This window comes from Colletotrichum gloeosporioides, assembly GCF_011800055.1.
Source record: "Colletotrichum gloeosporioides strain Lc1 chromosome Unknown consensus_22, whole genome shotgun sequence".
Taxonomy (NCBI): Eukaryota; Fungi; Ascomycota; class Sordariomycetes; order Glomerellales; family Glomerellaceae; genus Colletotrichum; species Colletotrichum gloeosporioides.
The window spans coordinates 341,481-363,991 of NW_025544667.1; the positions used below are offsets into that span (position 1 = coordinate 341,481).

General features: G+C 55.8%; 6 protein-coding genes across 6 annotated transcripts; 3 read left to right on the forward strand and 3 right to left on the reverse strand.

Moving 5' to 3' along the window:
• Window positions 1–54: 54 nt before the first annotated feature.
• GCG54_00006869 (uncharacterized protein) lies at window positions 55–3,346 on the forward strand (the record flags this gene model as incomplete). Its single annotated transcript, XM_045406863.1, has 3 exons — window positions 55–491; window positions 540–753; window positions 2,840–3,346. The coding sequence occupies 3 exons, from the start codon at window positions 55–57 to the stop codon at window positions 3,344–3,346; spliced, it is 1,158 nt and encodes a 385-aa protein (XP_045267409.1).
• Window positions 3,347–7,991: 4,645 nt separating this feature from the next.
• GCG54_00006870 (uncharacterized protein) lies at window positions 7,992–11,702 on the forward strand (the record flags this gene model as incomplete). The annotated part of the gene is made up of 1 exon (XM_045406864.1): window positions 7,992–11,702. The coding sequence occupies one exon, from the start codon at window positions 7,992–7,994 to the stop codon at window positions 11,700–11,702; it is 3,711 nt and encodes a 1,236-aa protein (XP_045267410.1).
• A 168-nt stretch (window positions 11,703–11,870) lies between these two features.
• GCG54_00006871 (Coiled-coil domain-containing protein 25) lies at window positions 11,871–12,816 on the reverse strand (the record flags this gene model as incomplete). The annotated part of the gene is made up of 3 exons (XM_045406865.1): window positions 11,871–12,474; window positions 12,526–12,565; window positions 12,645–12,816. Coding segments are annotated over 3 exons (816 nt in total), but the record flags the coding sequence as incomplete, so codon positions are not given.
• An 859-nt stretch (window positions 12,817–13,675) lies between these two features.
• On the reverse strand, window positions 13,676–16,447 carry GCG54_00006872 (putative phosphoketolase; the record flags this gene model as incomplete). Its single annotated transcript, XM_045406866.1, has 7 exons — window positions 13,676–13,710; window positions 13,764–14,442; window positions 14,493–15,257; window positions 15,303–15,612; window positions 15,659–15,811; window positions 15,861–16,098; window positions 16,285–16,447. 7 exons carry the CDS (start codon window positions 16,445–16,447, stop codon window positions 13,676–13,678), a joined length of 2,343 nt encoding a protein of 780 aa, XP_045267412.1.
• A 1,363-nt stretch (window positions 16,448–17,810) lies between these two features.
• Window positions 17,811–20,221, forward strand: GCG54_00006873 (Catalase-1; the record flags this gene model as incomplete). The annotated part of the gene is made up of 3 exons (XM_045406867.1): window positions 17,811–17,848; window positions 17,904–18,174; window positions 18,224–20,221. 3 exons carry the CDS (start codon window positions 17,811–17,813, stop codon window positions 20,219–20,221), a joined length of 2,307 nt encoding a protein of 768 aa, XP_045267413.1.
• A 305-nt stretch (window positions 20,222–20,526) lies between these two features.
• On the reverse strand, window positions 20,527–22,099 carry GCG54_00006874 (uncharacterized protein; the record flags this gene model as incomplete). Its single annotated transcript, XM_045406868.1, has 2 exons — window positions 20,527–21,634; window positions 21,723–22,099. 2 exons carry the CDS (start codon window positions 22,097–22,099, stop codon window positions 20,527–20,529), a joined length of 1,485 nt encoding a protein of 494 aa, XP_045267414.1.
• Between the last annotated feature and the right edge of the window lie 412 nt (window positions 22,100–22,511).

Consider the following 22,511-nt stretch of genomic DNA (forward strand, 5'->3'; position numbering starts at 1 on the left):
ATATTTATCACACGGGGGTCATTCACCGGCTCTGCGAACGGCCGCAAACCAACAATGGCGGAAGTTCTGGGGACAGTCGTGGGCGTGGTCTCTCTGGGACTGCAGGTGTGTTCAGGTCTCAACGTCTACATCGACGGCCTGCAATGCCGCAGAGAAGAAATAGAATCCACCATACGTCATCAGAAATCATTGGAAACGCTCGTCGCGCAGATCGAAGCACTCCAAAACCGGTGTCAGGCGCCTGGCATCTGCTCTGCACCGCTTCAGGAATCCATGGCATCAGCTAAAGCTGAGTTGCTACTGTTGGATGAATTCATCAACAAGGTTCGCATCGAAGGCGAGACTGGCGCCGACAGATCCGTCGGGGAAATGATGAAGATTCAGAAGAAGAGGCTCCTGTACCCCTTTCGTAGGGATCGTTTGGATCGACTCGTCACTCGGCTCGACGTCGTCATCAAGGCCCTTCAGGCAGCACTTCAAGTATTCGAAATGTAAGCATTGTATGATGGATCCGATGACGAAGTACTCACTTGGCTTAGCGAGGCATCACTCGAGATGAAGAACTCCTTCAATCAAGTTCTCCAGACGGTGTCAAGATCCGAGGTTACCATGCTCGCAATCGAGAGAAAGATTGACGAGAGCGGCTCACTGGCTCATGAACCAGATTATGCGACCAAGCAAGACGTGATGGAGTTGAAGACGTTGATGGCTGATCTGATGTCTCCGAGCGCCTCGAGCACATTGAAACACATGGTTTCGAAGCCGAGTGCACTGAAGTGCATCTGCGACAACATAACTAACCTAGAAACGGGATCTTCTCTGGCCTCGTCGAAAACTGTCATAACCGAGCCTGTCTGCCAAGAGATAGATATACGGTCAGGGTTCCGCTGCACTTGCAAACCGTGGCGTATCCTACGACAACAGAAGCGATCGTTCGGACCCTTTTCCTTTGCGAAAGAGGCAGTCACGAGAAGGGCCCACGTCGTTGGATGCCCTTTCGCTGTCTTTAACATACATGAAACCAACAGCTGGTCTGCCGGCATTACATTGAGAGCGTTTCGAGGACTGGTTTCGGCAGCTGTCGGCCTTTCGCTATCAATCACTACCGGGGCCGGTGGATTTGGAATATCTCCTGCAATTACATATTTTCCGATGCGTGAAAGCAGCCCCGCGTTCCGGGTTGTGAACATCTTGTTGTTGGCCTTCTGGCCAGGATATGGATTGACTGATGAAGAGCGAACCAAAATATTTGAGCGAGGTGTTCATACTCTGAAGACAGTTTTCACGTCTAGGACCTCCTCGCCGTTCGAAATAAACACAAACGGCGACACGTTGCTGCATGCGGCATCCATGCCACACATGGACTGGATGAATCAACGGCACGAACTTGTCGAATTCCTTCTCACAATTGGCGTTCCACGGGACCGGGCGAACCAGAACGATGAGTGAGTTCCACTCCCACATCCGGATGAGATCTCCCATGTTCAATATTTTCATAATTATCCAGATATGCCTTTCAAAATGCACAAAGAAGTTGGTACGTTCAACATATAAGTGATCTGCGAGCGATCCAAACACTCGACGCTCTCCGGCCTCACGACATTACCTTCGACTCTGAAACTGTGGAATCATTAATGGATGATGGCATCTATCAATTGCAAATCATGAATCTTCATCAAATGTGGATCGAGAATTCCACCACTGCAGCCCAAGGTAAGGAGCCGCCCCAAAGAGATTGTCACAGAACCAACGCGAAGATTTCAAAGTATATTGCGGCCATCCCTTAGAAGCCATTTTATTCCGTAACAAGTCAAGGCTACTAGAGGCTTTGGACGAAAAAGTCTCTCTGAACCTGTCTGAAGCCGACGCATTCGGCTTTTTATCCTTGTATCATCTCATCGGATGGTCTGAAGGCTTAGGGATCGTTCTGAATCGATATGGCAAGTCGATTCTTCGATCTCACGATAAAGGCGTACGACTCTCCGCGCTCGAATGCGCTCTGCAGTGCAGTGGCGCTATCTGCAGCGGCCCGCGGGATGGCAGGTGCTTGGAAACGTGTCCCTGTGGGCAAGCAGTGAGCATTCTTTTGCAAACTGACAGCGAGTGTTTGGCGAGGGCAACCCAAAGAGCATCATTGGTTTACGAATTAGGACAAGCATCTGCCAGAGCACGAGACATGGTCATCGATGAGCTTGCGGACCGGCGACAAGAGCTGAAAGCACAAGCGCTACGTCATTTGAAGCCGGCAGAAATCGACCGTTTCGGTCTTCTCGAAAACAACATTCTTGATAAACACACAGGTAACGTTTTGAAGGCGCTTGATACTAGAGGGATATATGTACATCCAAGTCTGCGCACAGAGGTGGTTTGCGAAGAGCCACACACGTCCGGATCCATCTATCATCACCCATGGATACCTTACGGCGGGACATATCGGATGCCGAACGCATTCTATTCTCGAGGTTTCACAGAAGTCGACGTTTCAGATTCTCGCGGCTTAGTTCCTTTAGCCATGATCCAAAACCCTTTACATTACAGGAAATGGTTGGTGGAACATGGCGCAAAATTGACGACCGAAATACCCGGTAGGCCTGTCGGGTTTACCACGGCGCATATGTTGTTTTGCCCCGCGGAGACCTTTTGTTGGTCACATCCACCCCTCGAACACGCACCGAACTTTGTCACGTTATTCAGAAGGTACGGTTCCAAGTCTTCGTGTCTGGATGCATGCAAATGCGGTTGTTCGAAAGATGGCTGCCACCCTTACACAGTGATGTCGAGGGTGGCGCTGGAAAGCTTTCCAGTAATAGACCAAATGACACAAGCGTTACTGAAACAGACCGGGGACCAAATCATCGGGCTGTGCGAGGACCTCGAAACAGACTGGACCCTTTCGCGAGACGAAAAGTCAATTCTTCTGCGAGTATGCACTTTTAAGGCCCTCCCAATCCGTCACACTTGCTGCTACCACTGGGAGTACGCAAGGTATAGCAGCGACTTCAGCGATTTTGATTGGGGGTATAGGCTTGTCGAAGAAGAAGAGGTAGAAGAAATTCGGGAAGAGGATAACAACGAGCTTGCGCTCCTCGAGAATTTACTTGTTGAATTCGAAAGCAAGATCGACGAGATGGGTTACCCTCTAGCGACGTTCTTTGAAACATATTGGATCGACCGAATGCGGGAGGTTCTTCAGGAAATCCAAGAGCGAACACTTCTTGAAGATGAGGTTCGAGGCGCCGAAAGACTGGGCATAACATTAAGAGTTGAAGAAGAGAACAGGCTGGAGAAGAAGGATTACAGTCAGCTGGAATACTGGTTTCACGAGCTAAATGTTATAGTCGCATAAAGTCTTGACACGTCAAGAAACCATAACATTACGACATTTTATTTGATGCCTAAATAAGGCGCATGCTCTTTCTACTGCGAGCTGGTGATATCTATTGGAAATATGTTGGACCTGATGCCATGTCTCTATCCAATTTGACTTCTATGCAAGAAACATGGAAAAAAGGAGAGAAAAACAAAGAAGACAAACTAGTCAACTTATCGTTTCGTGATGATGGGAACACTCTGCTTCCAAGAATCCGAGTTCAGGATGCATGCTCTCCCAGTACGCATAATCTCACTAAAAACACCAAAATAGGGTCCTAATAAGCAGCACTCCTAACGCAATAAACAGCACCCTGGGTGCACTCTAGTGAGCCAAAAAGCCGCATTCTAGCTAAGGCTCCCGCCTTGCCCTCTGGCTGAAGAGCCACTCTAGCTGCGAGGGCTCTGCGGGCTGCGAGGGCACTGGCGATGAGGGCTCTGATAGACAGGAAGGGCTCTTTGGAATAGGAAGGGGCCAGAAGGGCTCTTGAGGAGGGCCTCTAGGAGGGAGACTCCCGCTTTTTCTTCTCAACTATGTAAGAAACCTTGGGCCCACTGACGTGCACCGAGGGGTGCATTGGGTTCTAGGGGTGCTGTATATCGCGTGAGGGGTGCTGTTTGATAGAACCCCTAAAATACCACCGACATCGACCACCGACCACGACCACGACCACGATCACGGTAACGGAAGTTCCGCGCACCCTTTTTTCCGACACCAGCACTAGCACCAGCTGACTAAGGTAGAGAAGGCGGCATCAATCTTCACTGTATCATTTCCCAAGCCCGACAATTTCTTAGATGCTTCAATCTTGGTTCTTTACAACCTTGTCACCTCGGGGCCGGCAGAAGTCCTACCACAGAGGCTTATCCGGACTCCTGCCGTGCCATCTTGCAAGCAGAGAGAGATGTGGAGTCCAGATTCGGACAAGAGGGCATCGGCCCGAAACCTCAATACAGTGGCCCGTATCCGCAGATACGACTTGCATCTTTTCGGCTGGGTTCGGTGATTAACCCACCGGTAGATACAAGAGGTCCGTTTTTTGTCGGCCGCCTAGTCTGTGGGGGTTTTCCCCGGGACACAGGCATCGAATACGATCGCCCTGTTCGAACCCGACGATGGCAGTAGGATGTTGCGAAGAAGGCGTCTACGGCAGTCACGGGCAGAGACGTGGCTTGACCCCTTCCGCGGCAGTATTTCTGCTTCTGGTATCACAGGGGATGTTCTAGGTGGTGACTATCGCCATCCCTGATCAGGGGGATGTGACAAAACCGTCAATCCACCCAAGGCAGCGAGATTGTCAGCTTGGAGCCCGTGGAGGCAGCGGCTCCTGGGACGGGTTTAGAAGCGGGAGGATCTGCCAGGACACTGCTCGTCGATTATGCTACGGGGCGCATTGATTCGATGCTGTTGACGAAGCAAGACTCGAAGCATATTTTGCTTCCGCTGTCAATCATCGTGAGCTGGGGGCCATTGTGATTGAGCTTCGTGATGGAGCTGCCGATCCGCATTGTCCGGCAGCTGGATGAGTGATTCAGGGTGGTGTACGAGGGCACTGTCGGGCTTCAATGAGTGATTCAAGGTGGTGCATGTGGGATTGCATATTGGATCAATCATTGTAAATGTGGCTTTTTTGCAAGGCATGATGTGATTTGGACTTCTGACATTAATCGCGCCTGATGGGGGGCCGAAAGGAGCAGATTGATTCGTCTGCTCGCATCACGACTCGCAGAGGTGGCTACCGTCTCTGGAGGCCGAGCAGGCAGCAGAATTAGTGCGAGACCCGGGTGATGTCTTTCCTGCGAGGAGTGCCACGATGGAGAGGGAAAAGGGGGTGATTTTGACTCAGAGTGCTGACGTGCTCACCGTCAGATGCCTCTATTCAGAGTCAAGGTCACCCAAAGTTCTTTTCATGAGTAGAAGCTGGCTGCAATGTTCGGCGACCCAGTATTGAAGGGAGTACTTCGAACGGCAGTACAACAAAGACCTCCCCATCGTCAGGGGTGATTATGAAGAGAACTTGGCAATCTTGAGACCAAAATTACGCTATCCACCATACATTTGTTCCGGGTGACAGAGAGGGACGTTTCTGGGCAAGTGAGCTTTTGCAAATAAGTACCGGGAACCACTTTGACAGATTGAACCTTGCTTTGAAGCATGCCATGTCCATGGGGCTCTTTTCCTGAATGGAGAAACGAAGGGAGCCGCGGTGTGGTGGTGCAGGTGTGTCGGAGACGAAGTGGGTGGCTCCAGTCTGTGAGGTTTAGTGTTTAGGCACCGAGATAAAAAAGGACGCCAGTGAAGGTAGCCGTGGGGTGGTTACTGGGAGCACGACGCCATGTGGTCGTGCCCAAAGTGCCACAATAACTGGAGCTTTCTGCGACAGAGTCCGAGGGGACCACAGCTGTGGCTGCCTTTTGTTTTGGACTTTACGTGTGGCCGTAAGAGGAACTCCAAAGTCCCAAACGCAAAAGATCTGAAAGGACGGATTGCCATTAATAGAGGGCAGAGAGCGGAGCCAGACTGGGGAATTCGGGTCGAATGGTGCTTACTGCATCATGGCGTAGGGGGAGGATTTGCGCTGGGGGTGTTTTGGAAAAGGAACTTTGGAGTATTGTGGGATCTCTGCCAAGATCTGGAGGAAGTTGCCAGTGTGGGCGGCCCGCAGACAGGCGGAACAGAGGCGGAAGGTGATGCCATTGACCGGTGCGGACATGGTCTCCGTGATTATGGATGTATGCACCGTACTTTGAAGCGAGTGGAAGGTCCGCTGTTGCTATGCCGAATGAGATGGAGTCTCAGCCAGGGTATGCACGCTAGAGAGAGCCTCAGCTTACTCAGGGACGATTACTGCTGGAAGCCAATGTCGGGCACCGCGAATGTGGGTATCTGGGGGTTCGCGAAGATGGGCGTGCCGATCTCGTATCAGACACGACGATGGTGGGTGACGCTGATACAAGAGAGAGTGGTTATTGGGCAGGCCCTGAGGATGCATAGTATATCACGAGAATGGAAGATATGAGCTGAAGTGATGGCGTCGTGTAGATGGGAATCTGGAAAGCTGAATGGCATTCATGATGAGGCTGCCCAGACGGTGGCTGTTGGCTAGCCGGGAGTAGACACAGGCATCAAGCAAGGCACGTGAGGGATACAGGGTCTACTTGCCTACCTAAGCAGGTACCTGTACCTGTATCCATAATGGAAAGAAGGAGCCTGCTGGAGGCGATAACGACCAAGACGAATTCAGCAAGACCAGGTTCACTTTTGATGAGAAATGGCAAGAGATGCTCCTCAGTGCCTGCCAACAACACGACGAGTGAGGTCTCCAAAGACTCCAAAGGGAAAGCACTGGCCACGGGCAACCCGGGCGAACATGGCAACATCCCAGAGTGGTTGACCCGAGAGACCCATCCTCCAGGCTCCAGAATTACCACAAGCCAATCAGCACCTTGTTCTGGAGCTAGCGGCAGGAGATATGCGGGTCGGGACCGAAACCAGAGCATTTAGCGAGGCTAAGCGAGTCCAATCGAGAGGCGTCCCTCCCCAGACAGCGGCAGCGCATCCACGCCGCCTAGTGTCTGTCTTCCAGGCAGCAGCATTTCAGCGCCGCACTGCACCTCGAAAGACTCGGATTGACACCCGCTCAACACCTCGCTCGCTCGCATTCTGCGGACACCATCGAAGCCACAATCTGCCACTTGGGCCGCCCGGTCTTCCTTCTCGTCCCTGTTGGTGCATTCTGGCGGCGGAGCCATCTCTAGTCCTTACCCTGTACTCCCTAGTGTAGTAGTGTGTGTACCTTACTGGAGCACCCAAGTCAGTCAGTCACTCCCTGGCCCTTGGATCTTGGACCTGCAACCTGCGGCTCTCAGCCCGCGTGGGAAAAGGGTAAAAGACCATCCGTCTCGTAGGCACCGAAATAATCTGATTCCTTCTTAGCTACCCGCTGCGACGGCACCCGCAGACCTGGAGACGCCTGATGCCTGCCGTGCTTGTTGGCTCCCGTCATTCATCACCTCCTAGGGTCCCGCGACTTCAACTTCGACACCACCACCACCACCTCTTCTTCATTTCTCTTCTCACATCCTCCATTGACTTGGACCATTTTCTATTTACGACGGACTTGACGAGACGAAAAGAGCTTCAATGAGATAATTTCAATAATCACTCTACACACGCGCCGGTTATTTTAGGTCGTTGCAATAGTCGCAGCTCAGCCTCACCCGAATCGCATCCCCGCCGCGTAATCACTTTACGCGCAAAATACGTACCCTCGGTCGCAGCACCAGCAACTCAGTCACAGTTGCAGTCACACTCTCAGTCGCCAACCAACAAAAGTAACCCCGCCGCGCGCGACTCAGCCGACCCGCATCCGACTCTTCACACCGTCCCGATCCCCGACCTCGACGTCTCATCATCACCAAGGCCACTTCAGCCTCACCGTCAATTGTGGCATCGACTTGATTATGTCATATCCGAGGCGGCACTGAAGAGGCATATTCATCTCATCTAGCAGACTCTCACCTTACTCACTCACTCACTCCCCATCGACACAAGTCTCTCACCCCGCCCCACGTGAGGGGCATCCCTCTTTGCTGCCCGTCATCCCGTTTCAACCGCCATCATGGAGGGCATCGGTTTCCAGGGCGGCTTTCAGCAGCCCATGCAGCGGCGTCTTAGCCGTCTGTATAACGACACAAAAAAGTCCTCCGACTTCGTCAAGGAGCCCATCCAGCATGCCGAGGACCCCGAGGTCAAGATCCTCTTCCGCAGGCTGCGCATCCAAAAAGACCGCTTCGTGAGCTGGGGCTTGGAATGGTCAGATCCGAACCAGTCTTCCGAGATCGACACTTCGCTATCAAAGGCTGGCATCAGCGAGATCGTCCACAGCGTCATGTCCACTGTTGGCGAGAGCTTAGCCGAGCTGGACGCTTTGTGGAAGGCCTACAACAAGCAGACCGGCGGTGCTTCTGAAAAGTCAAGGGGTGATTTCAAGACCCCCTTTGTAGTCTGGGACAAGGCTCGCTTTGCCGAGTCCATCACGGAACTCACTCAGTCCATCGACACTCTGTGCGATCTTTCTAGAACCCGCGCCTCTGCGGTAATGACTTCCGGCTCTCGCTCAAGGCTCCAACGGCCCCTGGCCGCCATCGACGAGAACAAGCAATTCGAGTCGACACGCATCCAGACACCGCAGCAGATTGACCCCTCGACATTGCAGGATATCCGCTCTTCACAGGCTGAGCCTATGACCGAGTCCAGAGCGAATCAGCCACCGCGAGATATCGTCTTCATGACCAAGCAAGCCTGGTCAGATCTGGCCCAGCACATTGGCCGTCAACCATTCGCGCCGTTGCTACTGGAGTACGCTGCTTTCGACTCCATTTACTCAGTCACGGGAATCATGCCTCCAATGTCGCGGTTTGAGAAGCTGTCATCCGGTTTGCAGCAGGAATCCCAGCGAGCACCCGGCGCCTGGATTGGTCTGCCGAGGCTGCTTGGTTACTTTGAGGACTTGGAGCACTCACGGCTTGGACTCGTCTACCACTTTCCCCCGAGCTTCAACGCCGTCTCATTCGAAAACTTCACACAGACACCTCTTTACAACATTTGCACGCTGGGCGATCTTCTTTCACGCCCTGGATTTGAGCCGACATTGGAGGCCAAGTTCCGCCTCGCTCACAACCTAGCCAACACCGTCTTCGATTTACACGCTCGCGGCATCACCCACGGTAGCCTTATTGACAAGAACGTGTCCTTTTGCAACACGGCAACGCCGGACTTGACGACCGGCGTTGGCGAGGTGGATGTACGCCGTCCCATGATCTCGTCTTTTGATCTATTCCCCGATGCGCCTCCGGACCAAGAACCGTCATCGCCATCTGTGCCTCTTTTCCGCCATCCTCTCGACCCCAGGACTACCCCCGCATCCCCAATCAATGACAAGACCGACTCCCGCATTCTCGACCTGTACTCTCTCGCCATGATCTTGTTGTCTGTCGGTTTGTGGACGAAGCTCGAGAATCTCGTACCCGACCCATCTCAACCAATTCCGGAGAGGGTCTTGGAGCAGCTCGCCATTCGCTGTGGAACTCAGTACATGAAGGCCGTCCAGACGTGCTGGGGTGCAGTTGACCAGGAACTCCAAGGAAAGGTGACTGGGGAGGAACTCCTCTCCATCGTGCAGTTCAAGGCGAGCCGCTACCTCGAGGCATGCTGTATCCTTGACAGCGTCAGCGCTCTCGACGACCGTCTCAGCTTGGATCTCGGCGAAAAGATAGCTTCTCCCATCCCCGAATCCCCGAGGCAAAGCATCTCCGGCCCATCCAAGGACACCAAGACCGTTCCCCCGCCAGCTGAGATGCGCCGCCCATCTGATGTCAAGACCCCGATTCCCGACCCGAGCCCCGCGCGCTCGTACCCGTCAGCCGAGGAAGAGAAGCGTCAGCTGGCAAAGAGAGACACTGAGGAGGCAGCCGCGAAGCCGGCGCCAGCAGAGCTGCCGGCCGACTCCAAGCCTGCCAAGTCGCCCAAGACCCGACTGTATCCCCAGATCCCCTTGCCAGCTGACGCCATCGAGAAGTGGAACACCATTGTGATGCCCCAGGTCAACCAGGCGCTGCGCCACTTCTACCGCAAGCATAGCGAGGAGTCGGTCGAAATCTCACTCGAGTCCATCGGATGCTCGCCTAAGGAGACGCAACCCACGGTTCTGGTCGTGTGCACTTCCGTGAGCAAGGTTAAGTCTATTCTCACTCGCAAACTTGGCCAGCTCTTTGATGGAAAGTCCGGATTCGGCTTGAAGGTGTCTAAAGGGCAGGTGCTGAGGTCGCGGAAGGAGTCGGACGAGGTGAAGCGAAGTGCCGCCAACGACGACGACGAGGATGACGAGGTCAAAGCCGCCAATCCCGACTTTCAGGACCGTCCCACCAACGGTGCGAGCATTGGTGCCTGGGTCGGCGACCGCCACCTCCCGCCCGTCAGCTTGGGTGGTCTTGTAGTTGTGGACGACAAGCCCTACGGAATGACGGTGCACCACATGCTGGATGATCCGGTGGAAATCGCAAAGCACGCCAATGACCAGGACCCGGCCCATCGAAGCATGGCGCGGCCTTCTGACGATGTTCGATTCGACTGGTACGGGGAGTCGTCTGCTGAAAGCAGCAGCGGCGAGGACTTTGCGTGCGAATTCTCCGACTCCGAGTCGGAAGCGTACTCAGAGACGGATGCCACGAGCGAGGCTTCGGATGAGGACGAAAGCGACGAGGAGGGGGAATTCGACCAGCCCGGCGACATTCCAGGCGTTGAGCCGGGCTGTGGCGACGGATATGTCATCACGCAACCAGCTAGAGACGACGTGGACGACGATTTCTACGCCTCCGAGGAGACTGCAGACGAGGATCATCTCGACAGCTTTACGCTCGGGGAGGTCTACGCGTCCAGCGGTCTCCGGCGCAGGGAGCAAAACGGGCTCATTCACGAGATAGACTGGGCTCTTTTTGAATTCAATGGCGACCGTCAGCCTGATGAGAACACTATCCCGAGGATCAGAACGAAGCCGTCGTCACTCCTTACCGGGAAACGACCATCTCACGAGGCCCTCGACCTCCACCCCACAACGGTGGCGCCGACGTCGGCACTCCCCGGCATGGAGGTCCAGTGCATGGCTCGCACAAGCGGCCTCCAAACAGGCCTCATCCTGCCAGCCTTGACGAGCGTGAAAATCTCCGGTCGCATCACGCCGAGCCACACGTACCAGGTCAGCAGCGCGGCCTCCTCGACGCCCGCGGAGCTCTCTGGCGGCAGCAAGAAGCTCGCCATGGGAGTGCCCGGAGACAGCGGTGCGTGGGTCGTCGAGCGCGCTCACGGGAGGGTGTGCGGACACGTGCTGGCGTGGAGCGGACGGAAACGCGTGGCGTACATATGCCCCATGGACGTCCTCCTCCTCGACATTGCCGAGACGCTCGAGGCGAAGACGGTCGGTCTGCCGGGTGGCGAAGCCATCGTGAAGCTCCGCGACGACGGCGAGGAAGAGGAGGAAGACTACGGCGGCGACACGGAGGAACCCTCCTCGTCGCCTTTTTTAGACCCGAGGGATGATGATGACTTGGACGAAGTTGAAGACGATGACGACGACGCGCCGGTGTTGGTGAAGGCGCCCGGTGACAAGAAGGGCGGTGGTAAAAAGCAAAAGGGGCAGCAGCAAGAGAAGGACAAGGAGCAGCATGAGGGCGAAAAGTATGCTTCGGATGACAGTCATGAACTTTCAAGACGGATGGAGTCTATGGGCATCGGACGGAGTCGGAGTCGCGTTGGAATCGGCATGTGTAGCTGACTTGCGGGGCGCGTCGTTTTTTGAAATACCCCCTTTTTCGATTAGTAGTCGGGTAGCATAGCATAATGAAGCACATGATGAGCCAATCTTTGCATCGCGCGTTTCTCCCATGGTAACAAAACATGCTGGCTTGATTGAATTCGGAAACGGGAATATCTAGCCCCGTCCTCACATGAAGTCATCCTCCCAATCCTCGGAGCGATTCTGGTTACTCGAGCCCTCCATATTCTCCTCGGAGAAGATGTCATCGTACGCATGGTCCTTCTGCCACTTCTTCTCCTTCCTCTCCTGCATGACCCTTGCCTCCTCCTTCTTCCTCACAAGACTCGCCGCCTGATCGCGCTTCCGCAGCTCCTTGAGCCGATCCTCGCGCTCCTGCTGCAGATCCGGCTTCTTCTCGACCTTTGTCTTGTTGAGGCGGTTGACGACGGGGTTCTCGCGCTGCGCGACGAGGACGCGCTTCACCTTCCGCGGGTCCTTGAAGGAGACCTGCCCGACGGCCATGGAGCCGTCCTTCTTGAGGTTCGACCACGGCGTGTAGATGATGGTGATGTTGTCCTTCTTGTTGCCCTCGATGGAGTTGGCCTTGGTCAGCTGCGCGAGGTCGGTGAGGAGGGCTTCTGGGATGGCGTCCCAGGTCATGGCGGGGGTGGCGGAGGGGTAGGGGTCGGGCAGGCGGAGGTAGATGTGGGCGGAGGAGAGCTTGTCGACGTGGAACTGTTGGTGGTGGTTAGCTTTGGGTGAGAGGGTGAGGTGGTGAGATGTGGTTACCCTGTTGGTGGTTAGTGAGTGAGATGAGAGAGGGAGCGGTGGGGGAAGTTACCAGACGTCCTCCTCCCAGCCGTACTTGATCAGCTCCTCATCTATATGCATGCAACTCTCATCAGTCTTTGTTGCCGGCGGTGTCGTGGTTCAGCTCATGCCGCGAAGACGGGGACGTACTCTCAAACTTGTCCTTGCCGACGTAGATGAAGGCGGAGGGGTCGACGACCGTGGAAGTGAAGTAGTAGACCATCGTAGGCGGGCGACCGGAAGGGAGGAGGAGAAGGGTAGACAAGACGGGCTTCGCTTGCGTGCGGCGGCGCTTGGCGGTGGTTGTGATGATCGGTCTGTCACTGCGGGGATCTCGGTGGTCGTCGTGATGTGGTTTTTTTTTCCTGCGACGGGGAAATTTCGAGGTGGGGGTGGGGCGGAAGGATACCTTCTCGGTATCTTTGCAGGTGGAAGATGGACGGGAGACTTGGTGGTTGCTGTGGGGGGAGTGTTAGGGAAGAGGTACTGCTGCTGAAGCCGCAGCCCATGTGAGGCACGGTGAGACGAAGACTCAGTGAGGTTCGGTGTGAGTGCTGCCTGGAAAGATGACATACTCACTCAACTTGACATCTAATGAGAAGATTCTCAATTATTTTCATTAGAAACGCATTCAAAGCTCTATCTCTCCAGTTCCAATCTCACTTGTCTTATTCGAAGACCCGCTACCGCCACTGTTAACTCACGGTCGCAGTTGCAGCCTTTGGACTACTGAGCACTGCCGAGCGGCACAGCATGGGCCTGCACAGCCAAACTCTACCCAATTGATTGACACCGCTAGAGAAAAACGCTGCCACAACCCAAAACTGCATTTCGCAGCGTCAAGAAAAGGCCGTGATGAAACTTCTCATGAGCGTGTGTCCACTCAATCATCTTCAACCTGCCATCGAGCGCCACCACGTCCCGCTCTGCTCACCGCTCGCCTACATGAGACCCGGTTTCGGCTCCAGGAAGCAAGCCTTGTTGGCTAAGTGGTATAGCGCCTCACTAGTAATGAGGAGATCGGGTGTTCGATTCACCCACGAGGCATCTCGAGCATCTCTGTCGGCCGACGATTTCTTTTTGCATTTTTTGTATTAAATATTTCTGCTTTCCTGCCTGGCTGTCCGGTCATTCTTCATGTCTTGTGTGCGTCTATTATCTATTACCATTAAGTACCTCGCTCACAACTTAGGAGCGTCGTAAATATCGTCAGGATCTGCCATCATTGTTAGCCATTATTCCCGATGCATGTGCAGGATGCGTTCTCACCTTTCCCATGCTCCTGGATGAACCCCCTCACCTCCCTCACCTTCGCCTCGATCTCCCCAATCGCACTGTCCAGCCTCGCCTTCACCTTCTCATTCACCTCCGCCCCGCCCTTCAACGCCCGAATCGCGACGTCATACCGGCTCACGCAGTTCACGAGCATCATATCAAAAGGCGTCGTCGTGCTGCCCTCCTCGCGGTACCCCTCGACCGTCATCCGATGCAAGCCCGGCCGCCCGAACAGCAAGCCCTGCAGCTCCGTCGGATACCCGTGGTAGTTGAAGCACACGGCCCGGTCCTCGGTGAAGGTCTCCAGGAAGACCTGCCGCGTCAGCGCGTGCGGGTGCTTAGCCTCCGCCTTGAGGACCATCAGGTCCGTCACATTCACGACGCGGACGCGGAGCTCCGGGGCGAGGGTGCGAAGAATTTCGGCGGCCTTGACGACCTCGAAGGTGACCTCGACGCCGACGCCGACGATGACGACGTCCGGGTTGGCGCCGCCGTCGGTGGAGGCGAAGGGCCAGGTGCTGGCACCGATTCGGCAGTGTTCTGCGGCTGCGGAGGCGGAGAGGTAGGTTGCGGTGGGCTGCTTGGAGCCGATGACGAGGTTGACCTTGTCCTTGGATTGGAGGCAGTGGTGGACTGTGCTAAGAAAGCAGTTTGCGTCCGGGGGGAGGTACACCTGGCGAGGTTAGTGGCGTACTTCAAAGAGATGGTAGATTGGGGGCCTACTCTAGCCGCCTCGGCCTTGAGGTTGAGGACCGCGCCGATGAAGGAGGGGTTCTGGTGGGAGAAGCCGTTGTGCTCCTGCCGAGCCCATGTGCTTGTCTCAATGTAGTTGATGGAAGCCAGCTCGCCGCGCCACTTGACTTGCTTGGCTACCTTGTTGAACTTGGCATACTGCACCATCATCGTGTGCACGATACCCAGGAATGACTCGTAGCTAGGAAAGAGACCGACACGGCCGGTGAGCGTGTATCCCTGCATGAATCCCTGGCAGCAGTGCTCCGAGAGGATCTCAATGACACGGCCACCCTGGGCCCGGGAGTACTCGTCCCATTGGAAGTTGCGGCCGGTGTGGTCGAGGATGGCATCAAGCTTGTTGCTCTCGAGCTCGTCAGGAGAGAACATGCGGAAGCCTTTGGGATTGGCCTGCATCACCTCGTCGAGAAGCTTTCCGGTCACCTTCATGCAACTGGTCTGCTCGCCGGGCTCGACTGCCAGGGGTTGCCAGTCAGGGACCTCGAGGCCAATGTACGGGTCGTATGTGGCCTTCAATTGTCCGAGCTTCTTGCTGTCATTCTTCGGAATGGCTTCGAGAATACTGGTGTTGGGTTTGCCGTCGGTTAGGAGATTGCCGATGTCGTAGCGCGAGAGCCATTCATCCAGCTTCTCGAGGTGAGTCTTGTTTGAGCCCGCCTTGGCCAGTGGGACCTGGTGAGACTTGAAGGAGCCCTCGATAATGACCCCGTCAACTTCCTTCGGTCCAGACCACCCCTGAATAGGTCAGCCAAGTTTCCTCATAGGTTGGCAGGAATTTACCTTGGGAGTGCGCAGTGCGATCATGGGCCACCGGGGCTTGACGATGGGCTGGCCTGATCGTGCGGCTTTTTGGATCTTCTTGATCTCGGCAACAGCCCACTCCAAGGCGCCGGAGAGATCCGTGTCGATGTCTTCAAGATCGTCGACGATGCAGACTTGATAGCCGTAGCCGGTGAATAGGGCGACAATTTCCTTGTCGTCCATGCAGCCAAAGATGGTCCGCTCGCTGATCTTGAAGCCATTGATATGGAGGATGGGAATGACGGCACCAGACTCCTTGGGGTCGAGATACTTGATGGCATGCCAAGCACTGTTGTTGGTTAGACGGGCTCAAAACATGATATTGTACAACTCACGTCGCGGTAGGACCGCTTTCGGCTTCACCATCGCCCACAATACAGGTGACGATGAGATCCGGGTTGTCAAACACCGCACCAAAGGAGACAGCTAAGGCGTAGCCAAGCTCGCCGCCCTCGTGGATGGCGCCTGGTGTCTCGGAGTTGATGTGGCTGATTGTATTAGTGTGTGGAAATAGCTATTGCGAGGCTCGGATCTTACCTGGGGAAGCCACCCGGCACCGAGAACTTGGTGATGAGGTTGTGCAGACCCTCCTTGGTAAGGCTGTACTTGTCCGGGTAGAATCTCCCCAGTGAACCCTCCAACCAAAGAGATGCCAGAGCCGCAGGAGCACCATGGCCCGGGCCAATGACATAGATCATGTCCATGTCATGGTTGCGAATGAGGAGGTTGAGGTGGGACCACACCAGAATGAGACCGGGACAAGTACCCCAGTGACCTATGCCGTTAGCTATCGCTGGGCCGACTCCACGGGGAACTTACCCAGCAGTCGGGGTTTGATATGTTCAGGCTTCAGTTGAGACTCTAGGAGCACGTTGTCTCGGAGAAAGATCATCGCTGTTCGCTGTCAGCCGGGGTTCGGGAAGATGGGTAGATCTGCAGGGGCAGGGTGGGATCGGCTTACCAGCAGCGATGTAGCAGGCTGCATTTTGGAAGTCACGCAGAGACTTGGCGACTTTTGCGTCCAAAGGCTTCTTTTCGGTCTTGACGGCGAGGTCAAGCACACTGTCAGGCAGATGAGAGGGCAGAGCAGGCGGGTTGGGTTCCTTGATGACTTCGCCGGGCATGTTGGCGATGTGGCTCCGCTACGAGCGGACGGTCAGACTCTGGATATGTCTAGACGCAAGGAGATTCCCTGCTTATTCGCTTGTGGACGGCGTTTGCGTCCGATGTTCGAATCAGTGCAGGGTGTCAATGTGGTTGGAGTGAAATGCCGGGATGAAGGAGCAGCAGGGTGCAACGTTGATGGGGGGAATGTTTTGTGGGTGCCAAGTGAAGAAGAATTTTGGAAACCAAGCTGATGATGAAAATGACACTCCTAGTAGCAGATTGGGAATTGAAAGGCCTTGGATGGAGCTTTGCTGTGCCGATTGAAGCGGATGGTGGGAATCAGGTTGGGAAGATGAGCGAGTCGATGACGTCGATGCTCACCTAAAACTGAAGCTGCACAACGCCAAAGTGGGAACTGGAAAGGTGCGGATACTGGGGAGGTGCGACTGCTTTCAAATTGCGATTGATTTATTCGGCTTGATAATTCAATCTAGAATTCTAGAGAGCTGAACGGTGAAGGCTGGTTGAAATCCAGAGCACCCAGAGCAATTGTCAAAATTGCGTCGAATTTGGTCATTCCCATGTCAAGCTGCCAGATGGGCATCGCTGCAATGTTCCACGGCGGGCAACGATCTGCTGCAACGGCATTGCCGGGCGAATGCCGCACTTTGGAGCCACTGGAGGTAGTGTCCCGAGGAGATGGGCCGTTCAGAGCCAGAACGAGCGGCCCGAAGGCGTGGCATCGTGATGATTACCGGCCCATGATCTCACTCTTTCATGGGTGCTGAATTAATCGTCGAATGGGGCTCAAGCAATTGGTAAAAATGCAGCAGCGGGGAACGGAAGCTTGGGCCACATGCTGCGGGGCAGTCAATCGAGGGGGGCAATCAATCGCCAGTCAATCGTGACAGATCGGTACGTTCCTTTCTTCCGTCATTCCCGTTCCGTCAGCGACCCGCTGTATTCCCGTGACATGGGTACGTGCATTGGCCAGCTTCGAAGAGCAGAGCCTCTTGCTGCTCCACCAGACCCACTGTCCGGACCAGAGCTCCGCTCGCAGGGCGGAAAACGGTGGCCAAAACGGTGAAGCGGAGCTTTTTCTACGCCTGAGCCACACGCATCCACCTTCGCGAAGCTCTGACATCAACATGGCGAAATCACGATGAACCTGCCCTTTTTTTGATCTCAACCGCCCCAGTGCCTCCCAATTCTGCTTTTCTGTGCCTCCCCAGTCCAAATGCCGTGGCACATGGGTTGGGGTCCCGCCAATGGAGCAGGCACGGCCCCTCCAAACTGGGGAGCTGTTGCTGCCCTTGCCTCACCGTGAGCACACAGTTGACGTCAGGCATGTTGAAACGCTCGAGCTGCCAGTATGCAGACATGGGTAAGCTCAACGGCCCAATGGCAAGACTTGTTTTGTAAAGCACTGTGGTCGTTGTGGCACTACTTGAACCCGTCTCCTTCTTCTCTTAGGATTTCTTCGTCTCTCTCACACTATTCTGGTTTCTCTGCATCACCTGAAATGGCATCGATTGTATCAGACACCCTCAAGAAGGCCGAGAACGCAATCATGGGCGACGCAAAGCAGGCTCAGCTCGCCGAGAACACGGTCGAGCATGGCCCCAAGGCACAGATGACCACCGACTTTGGCGCCAAGGTCAACAACACCGACGACTGGTTGAGGGTCACCACCAACGACAAGACCGGTCCCATGCTCCTCGAAGACCCCATTGCCAGGGAAAAGGTCAGCAACGATGTCCAACTCAGATTGACCATAGCTAACAAGCATTCAGATCCACCGCTTCGATCACGAGAGAATTCCTGAGCGAGTCGTCCACGCCAGAGGTGCCGGTGCCTTTGGCACCTTCCGCCTCTTCGAGAGTGCTGGTGATGTGACGAATGCAGGCGTCCTTACCGATACATCACGAGAGACGCCTGTGTTCCTCCGGTTTTCCACCGTTCTTGGCAGCCGTGGCAGCGCCGACACCGTCCGAGACGTGCGAGGCTTCGCGATCAAGTTCTACACCAAGGAGGGCAACTGGGACATGGTCGGCAACAACATCCCCGTCTTCTTCATCCAAGACGCGATGAAGTTCCCTGACGTCATTCACGCTGGCAAGCCTGAGCCACAGCTCGAGTTCCCCCAGGCCCAGTCTGCACACGACAACTTCTGGGACTTCCAGTACCTGCACACCGAGGCCACGCACATGTTCATGTGGGCCATGTCTGACCGCACCATTCCCCGATCGTACCGCATGATGCAGGGCTTCGGTGTCAACACCTACACCCTCACCAACGACAAGGGCGAGCGTCACTTTGTCAAGTTCCACTTCACCCCCGAGCTCGGTGTCCACTCTCTCGTATGGGATGAGGCTCTCAAGCTCGCTGGACAGGACCCCGACTTCCACCGCAAGGATCTGGCTGAAGCCATTGAGAACGGCGCGTTCCCCAAGTGGAAGTTTGGTATCCAGGTTCTGCCCGAGTCCAAGGAACACGACTTCGACTTTGACATCCTCGACGCCACCAAGGTCTGGCCCGAGGAGCTCGTACCCATTCGCTACATTGGAGAATTGGAGCTGACCCGCAACCCCGACGAGTACTTCACCCAGACCGAGCAGGTTGCTTTTTGCACTAGCCACGTCGTCCCCGGCATCGGCTTTTCCGACGACCCTCTCCTCCAGGGCCGCAACTTTTCTTACTTTGATACCCAAATTTCACGCCTCGGCATCAACTGGGAGGAGCTTCCCATCAACAAGCCCGTGTGCCCCGTCATGAACATGAACCGCGACGGAGCCATGCGCCACACCATCTCAAAGGGTCCCAACTACTGGCCTAACCGCTTCGAGGCCACGCCTCCTGCAAATCACTCCAAGGCCGCCAACGCCTACGTCGAGTTTGCGCAGAAGGTGGAGGGCATGAAGCAGAGGACGAAGAGTGCCAAGTTCAAGGAGCACTTCTCACAAGCCCAGCTATTCTTCAACAGTCTGTCGCCGATTGAGAAGTCGCACGTCATCAACGCTTTCGCGTTCGAGCTGGACCACTGCGAAGATCCCATCGTCTACGAGCGCATGTCGCAGCGCCTTGCCGACATCGACCTTGGCCTGGCGCAGGCTGTTGCCGACATGGTTGGCGGCAAGGCCCCCGAGCAGGCCGGCAAGCAGAACCACGGCAAGAAAGCCAAGGGTCTCAGCCAGCTGGAGTTCCTGCCCGAGAACCCCACCATCAAGACCCGTCGTGTTGCCATCATCATCGCCGATGGCTACGACCCGCTTGCCTTCTCAACCATGAAGTCTGCGGTAGCCGCTGCGCAGGGTGTCCCCATGGTCATCGGCGCCCGACGCTCTGAGATCTATCCTGCCGGTGCCTCCAAGACGCCTGGCCAGGGTGTCAAGCCCGACCACCACCTTGAAGGTTTCAGATCTACCATGGTCGATGCTATTTTCGTCCCTGGCGGAGAAGACTCGATCAAGACTTTGTCCAAGAACGGCCGCGCTCAACACTGGATTCGCGAGGCCTTTGGTCACCTAAAGGCCATCGCGGCCACGGGCGAGGCTGTTGACTTTGTCAACGCCACCATCAATGTTCCCAGCATTGCTGTCTCGAGCAACAGCAACGTCGAGGAAAGCTATGGCGTCGTTACCATGAAGAACATCCAACCTGAGAGCTTCAAAGATGTGTTCACCATTGCCAAGAACAGCCAGGGATTCCTCGAGCAGTTCTTTTTCGTCATCTCTCAGCATCGTGTATGGGCTCGCGAGTTGGATGAGTTGAGCACCCAGGTGGCATATTAGTGAAGGAAGCAATGAGATCAGGCGTTCACTGGGGTAGGGTTTAGCGTATGTACTCGATATTTAATTGGCCTTGATATGAAATGTGTGTTCTGGTAGCCATTTGTGAGCTCTGTAGCAGGTGTATCAGCATAAGCACCGACACTTGATGTCCATGAAGTAGCTCTTCAAGAGACTTTGCGACCCAGCCCATCCTCCTCTCTTTACGTAAATCATGGGATGTCACGTCTTATAACGTCTACGCCCTAGGGTAAGTAGCCTCACCGGATCATACTCACCCATGACATTACCTTTTCTCTCATCGCCACTTAATCCTCCCTCTTGGACCTCGAAGACAGGAAGAACCAACACCCGACCATAGCCGCAAAAAGCGCCAGCGCAATCGGATGCAACACCCACGTCCCGCTGGCCTGCGCAATCATACCCGTCGTAAACGGCGCCAGCGCGCCTCCACTGCTCCCAAACGCCGTGATAATCGCAATCCCGCTCGTCCGGCTGCGGCTCGGCATACCCTTCAAAAACACCGTCGCCGCGCAGGGATAGATCGGGCCCAGCAGCAATCCCACGATCGCGAGACTCACAGCATTGCCCACGATGTTGGGCACAAACCACACGAGCAGCTGGAAGCAGGCTGCGCCGAGCGTCATGACGTAGACGAAGCGCTTCTCGCCGACCTTCTGGCCGAGGCCCGAGAGGAGGAAGCGGCCGACGGTGATGCCGGCCCAGAAGCCCGCCGTGACGTAGCCGACGGCCTGCGGGTTCGCGACGTCGCGCACGTCGACGAGGAAGGAGATGACCCAGCCCGAGATGGAGACCTCGGCGCCCTGGTAGGCGAAGACGAAGAGGGCGCCGAGGAAGACGAGGCGCGCGCGCAGGGCGTGGAACATGCTTGCCAACCGGGCCTTGACGCTCTGCTGCTGGGGTTCGTGCTGCTGCTGCTGCTCGCCCTCCGGGTTGTCGGTCTCGTAGCTGGCGAAGGACCAGGCGGAGAAGAGCAGGCTGAAGGCGGCGAGGGACATGGGGATGAGGTAGAAGCGGAACCAGAGGTGCCAGCCGATGGAGGAGACCATGGCGGTGGCGAGGACGGGGCCGACGGTGCCGCCGAGGCCGTAGGCGCCGTGGAGGGCGCCGAGGGCGGTGGTGCCGTTGCGCAGGGAGCCGCAGAAGAGGGTGTTGAGGGTGAGGTTTGTGGCCATGCCGAAGCCGAGGAGGAAGAAGGAGAGGACAATGACGGGGAAGGGGGCGCCGGTGACGAGGGGGATGTAGGCGGCGAGGAGGCAGGCCTGGGCGGCGATCATGAGGTGGGCGCGGGAGAGGCGGGCGCGCAGGGCGTCGACGAAGAAGGCGGCGGTGATGAAGCCGAGGGCGTTGCCGACGAAGATGAGGGAGACGACGGCGTAGCCTATGTTGTAGTATCTGGGTAGGGCGTGAAGGTGAGTCGCGGTTGCGAGGGGAGGGTGGTCACGGCGGTGAGATGAGGAGAGGGGATGGGGATGGGACGTACTTCTCCATGTAGGGGATGAGTGCACCCGGCGCGCCGTCGTTGATGCCGTTGCCCATGTTCATGAGGCACGCCGCGAGGAAGCGCCAGCGGTTCATGTACGGGGACAGCACGCTCTGCGCGGGCTCGGCGGACTCGGCGCCGGCCTCGTCGCGGGCGAAGGCTTCGTGCTCGGAGGTGCGGTTGGACTCGAGGGCTGCGGGGTGCGAGGTGGGGGTGTGCTTCGGGAGCTGGTGCATGTGGATTGACTCCGGGCGGCTCCGGTGAGAGTCGACGTGGAGGAGGGGCGCGCCGCCGGCACCGGCGACCTTGGCCGGGGGCGTTATGTGGATGTGGGACTGTTCATGGGTGATGAACGCGTCAAAGGTTGAGGTGTTCATCTTGAATAACCTGCGCGGTTGCGGTGATGAGGTCGCCGCGAGAGTATGTGAGCCTCAAGCGGGAGTTGTTAGAGTTTTGAGGTTGTGAAATTGGCCGGAGAAAAAAAGATTGAGTCGGACCCCGAGTCCGGAGATGATAAGAGTGGGGCCGTCCAATTTCTGCCGCGGCGATAGTAGATTGCCCATGCCGAATCGGGAAGGTCGACAACGGGGTTCCGGGAATTTACTGCGTAGAGAGAGCGTACAACATGCCAGTGACTCATCAAGACGATGTGGATGAAAAGGTTAACTTTAGGGGCCTAGGCTGTCTCTATGATATCTGTTGCAGATTCCAATAATTGGGCTCGCAGTCCAAGCGACGCTGTAAAGTGAGTCAATTGCGGTGCCTAAATCGAGTGCTCCAACATTCAGC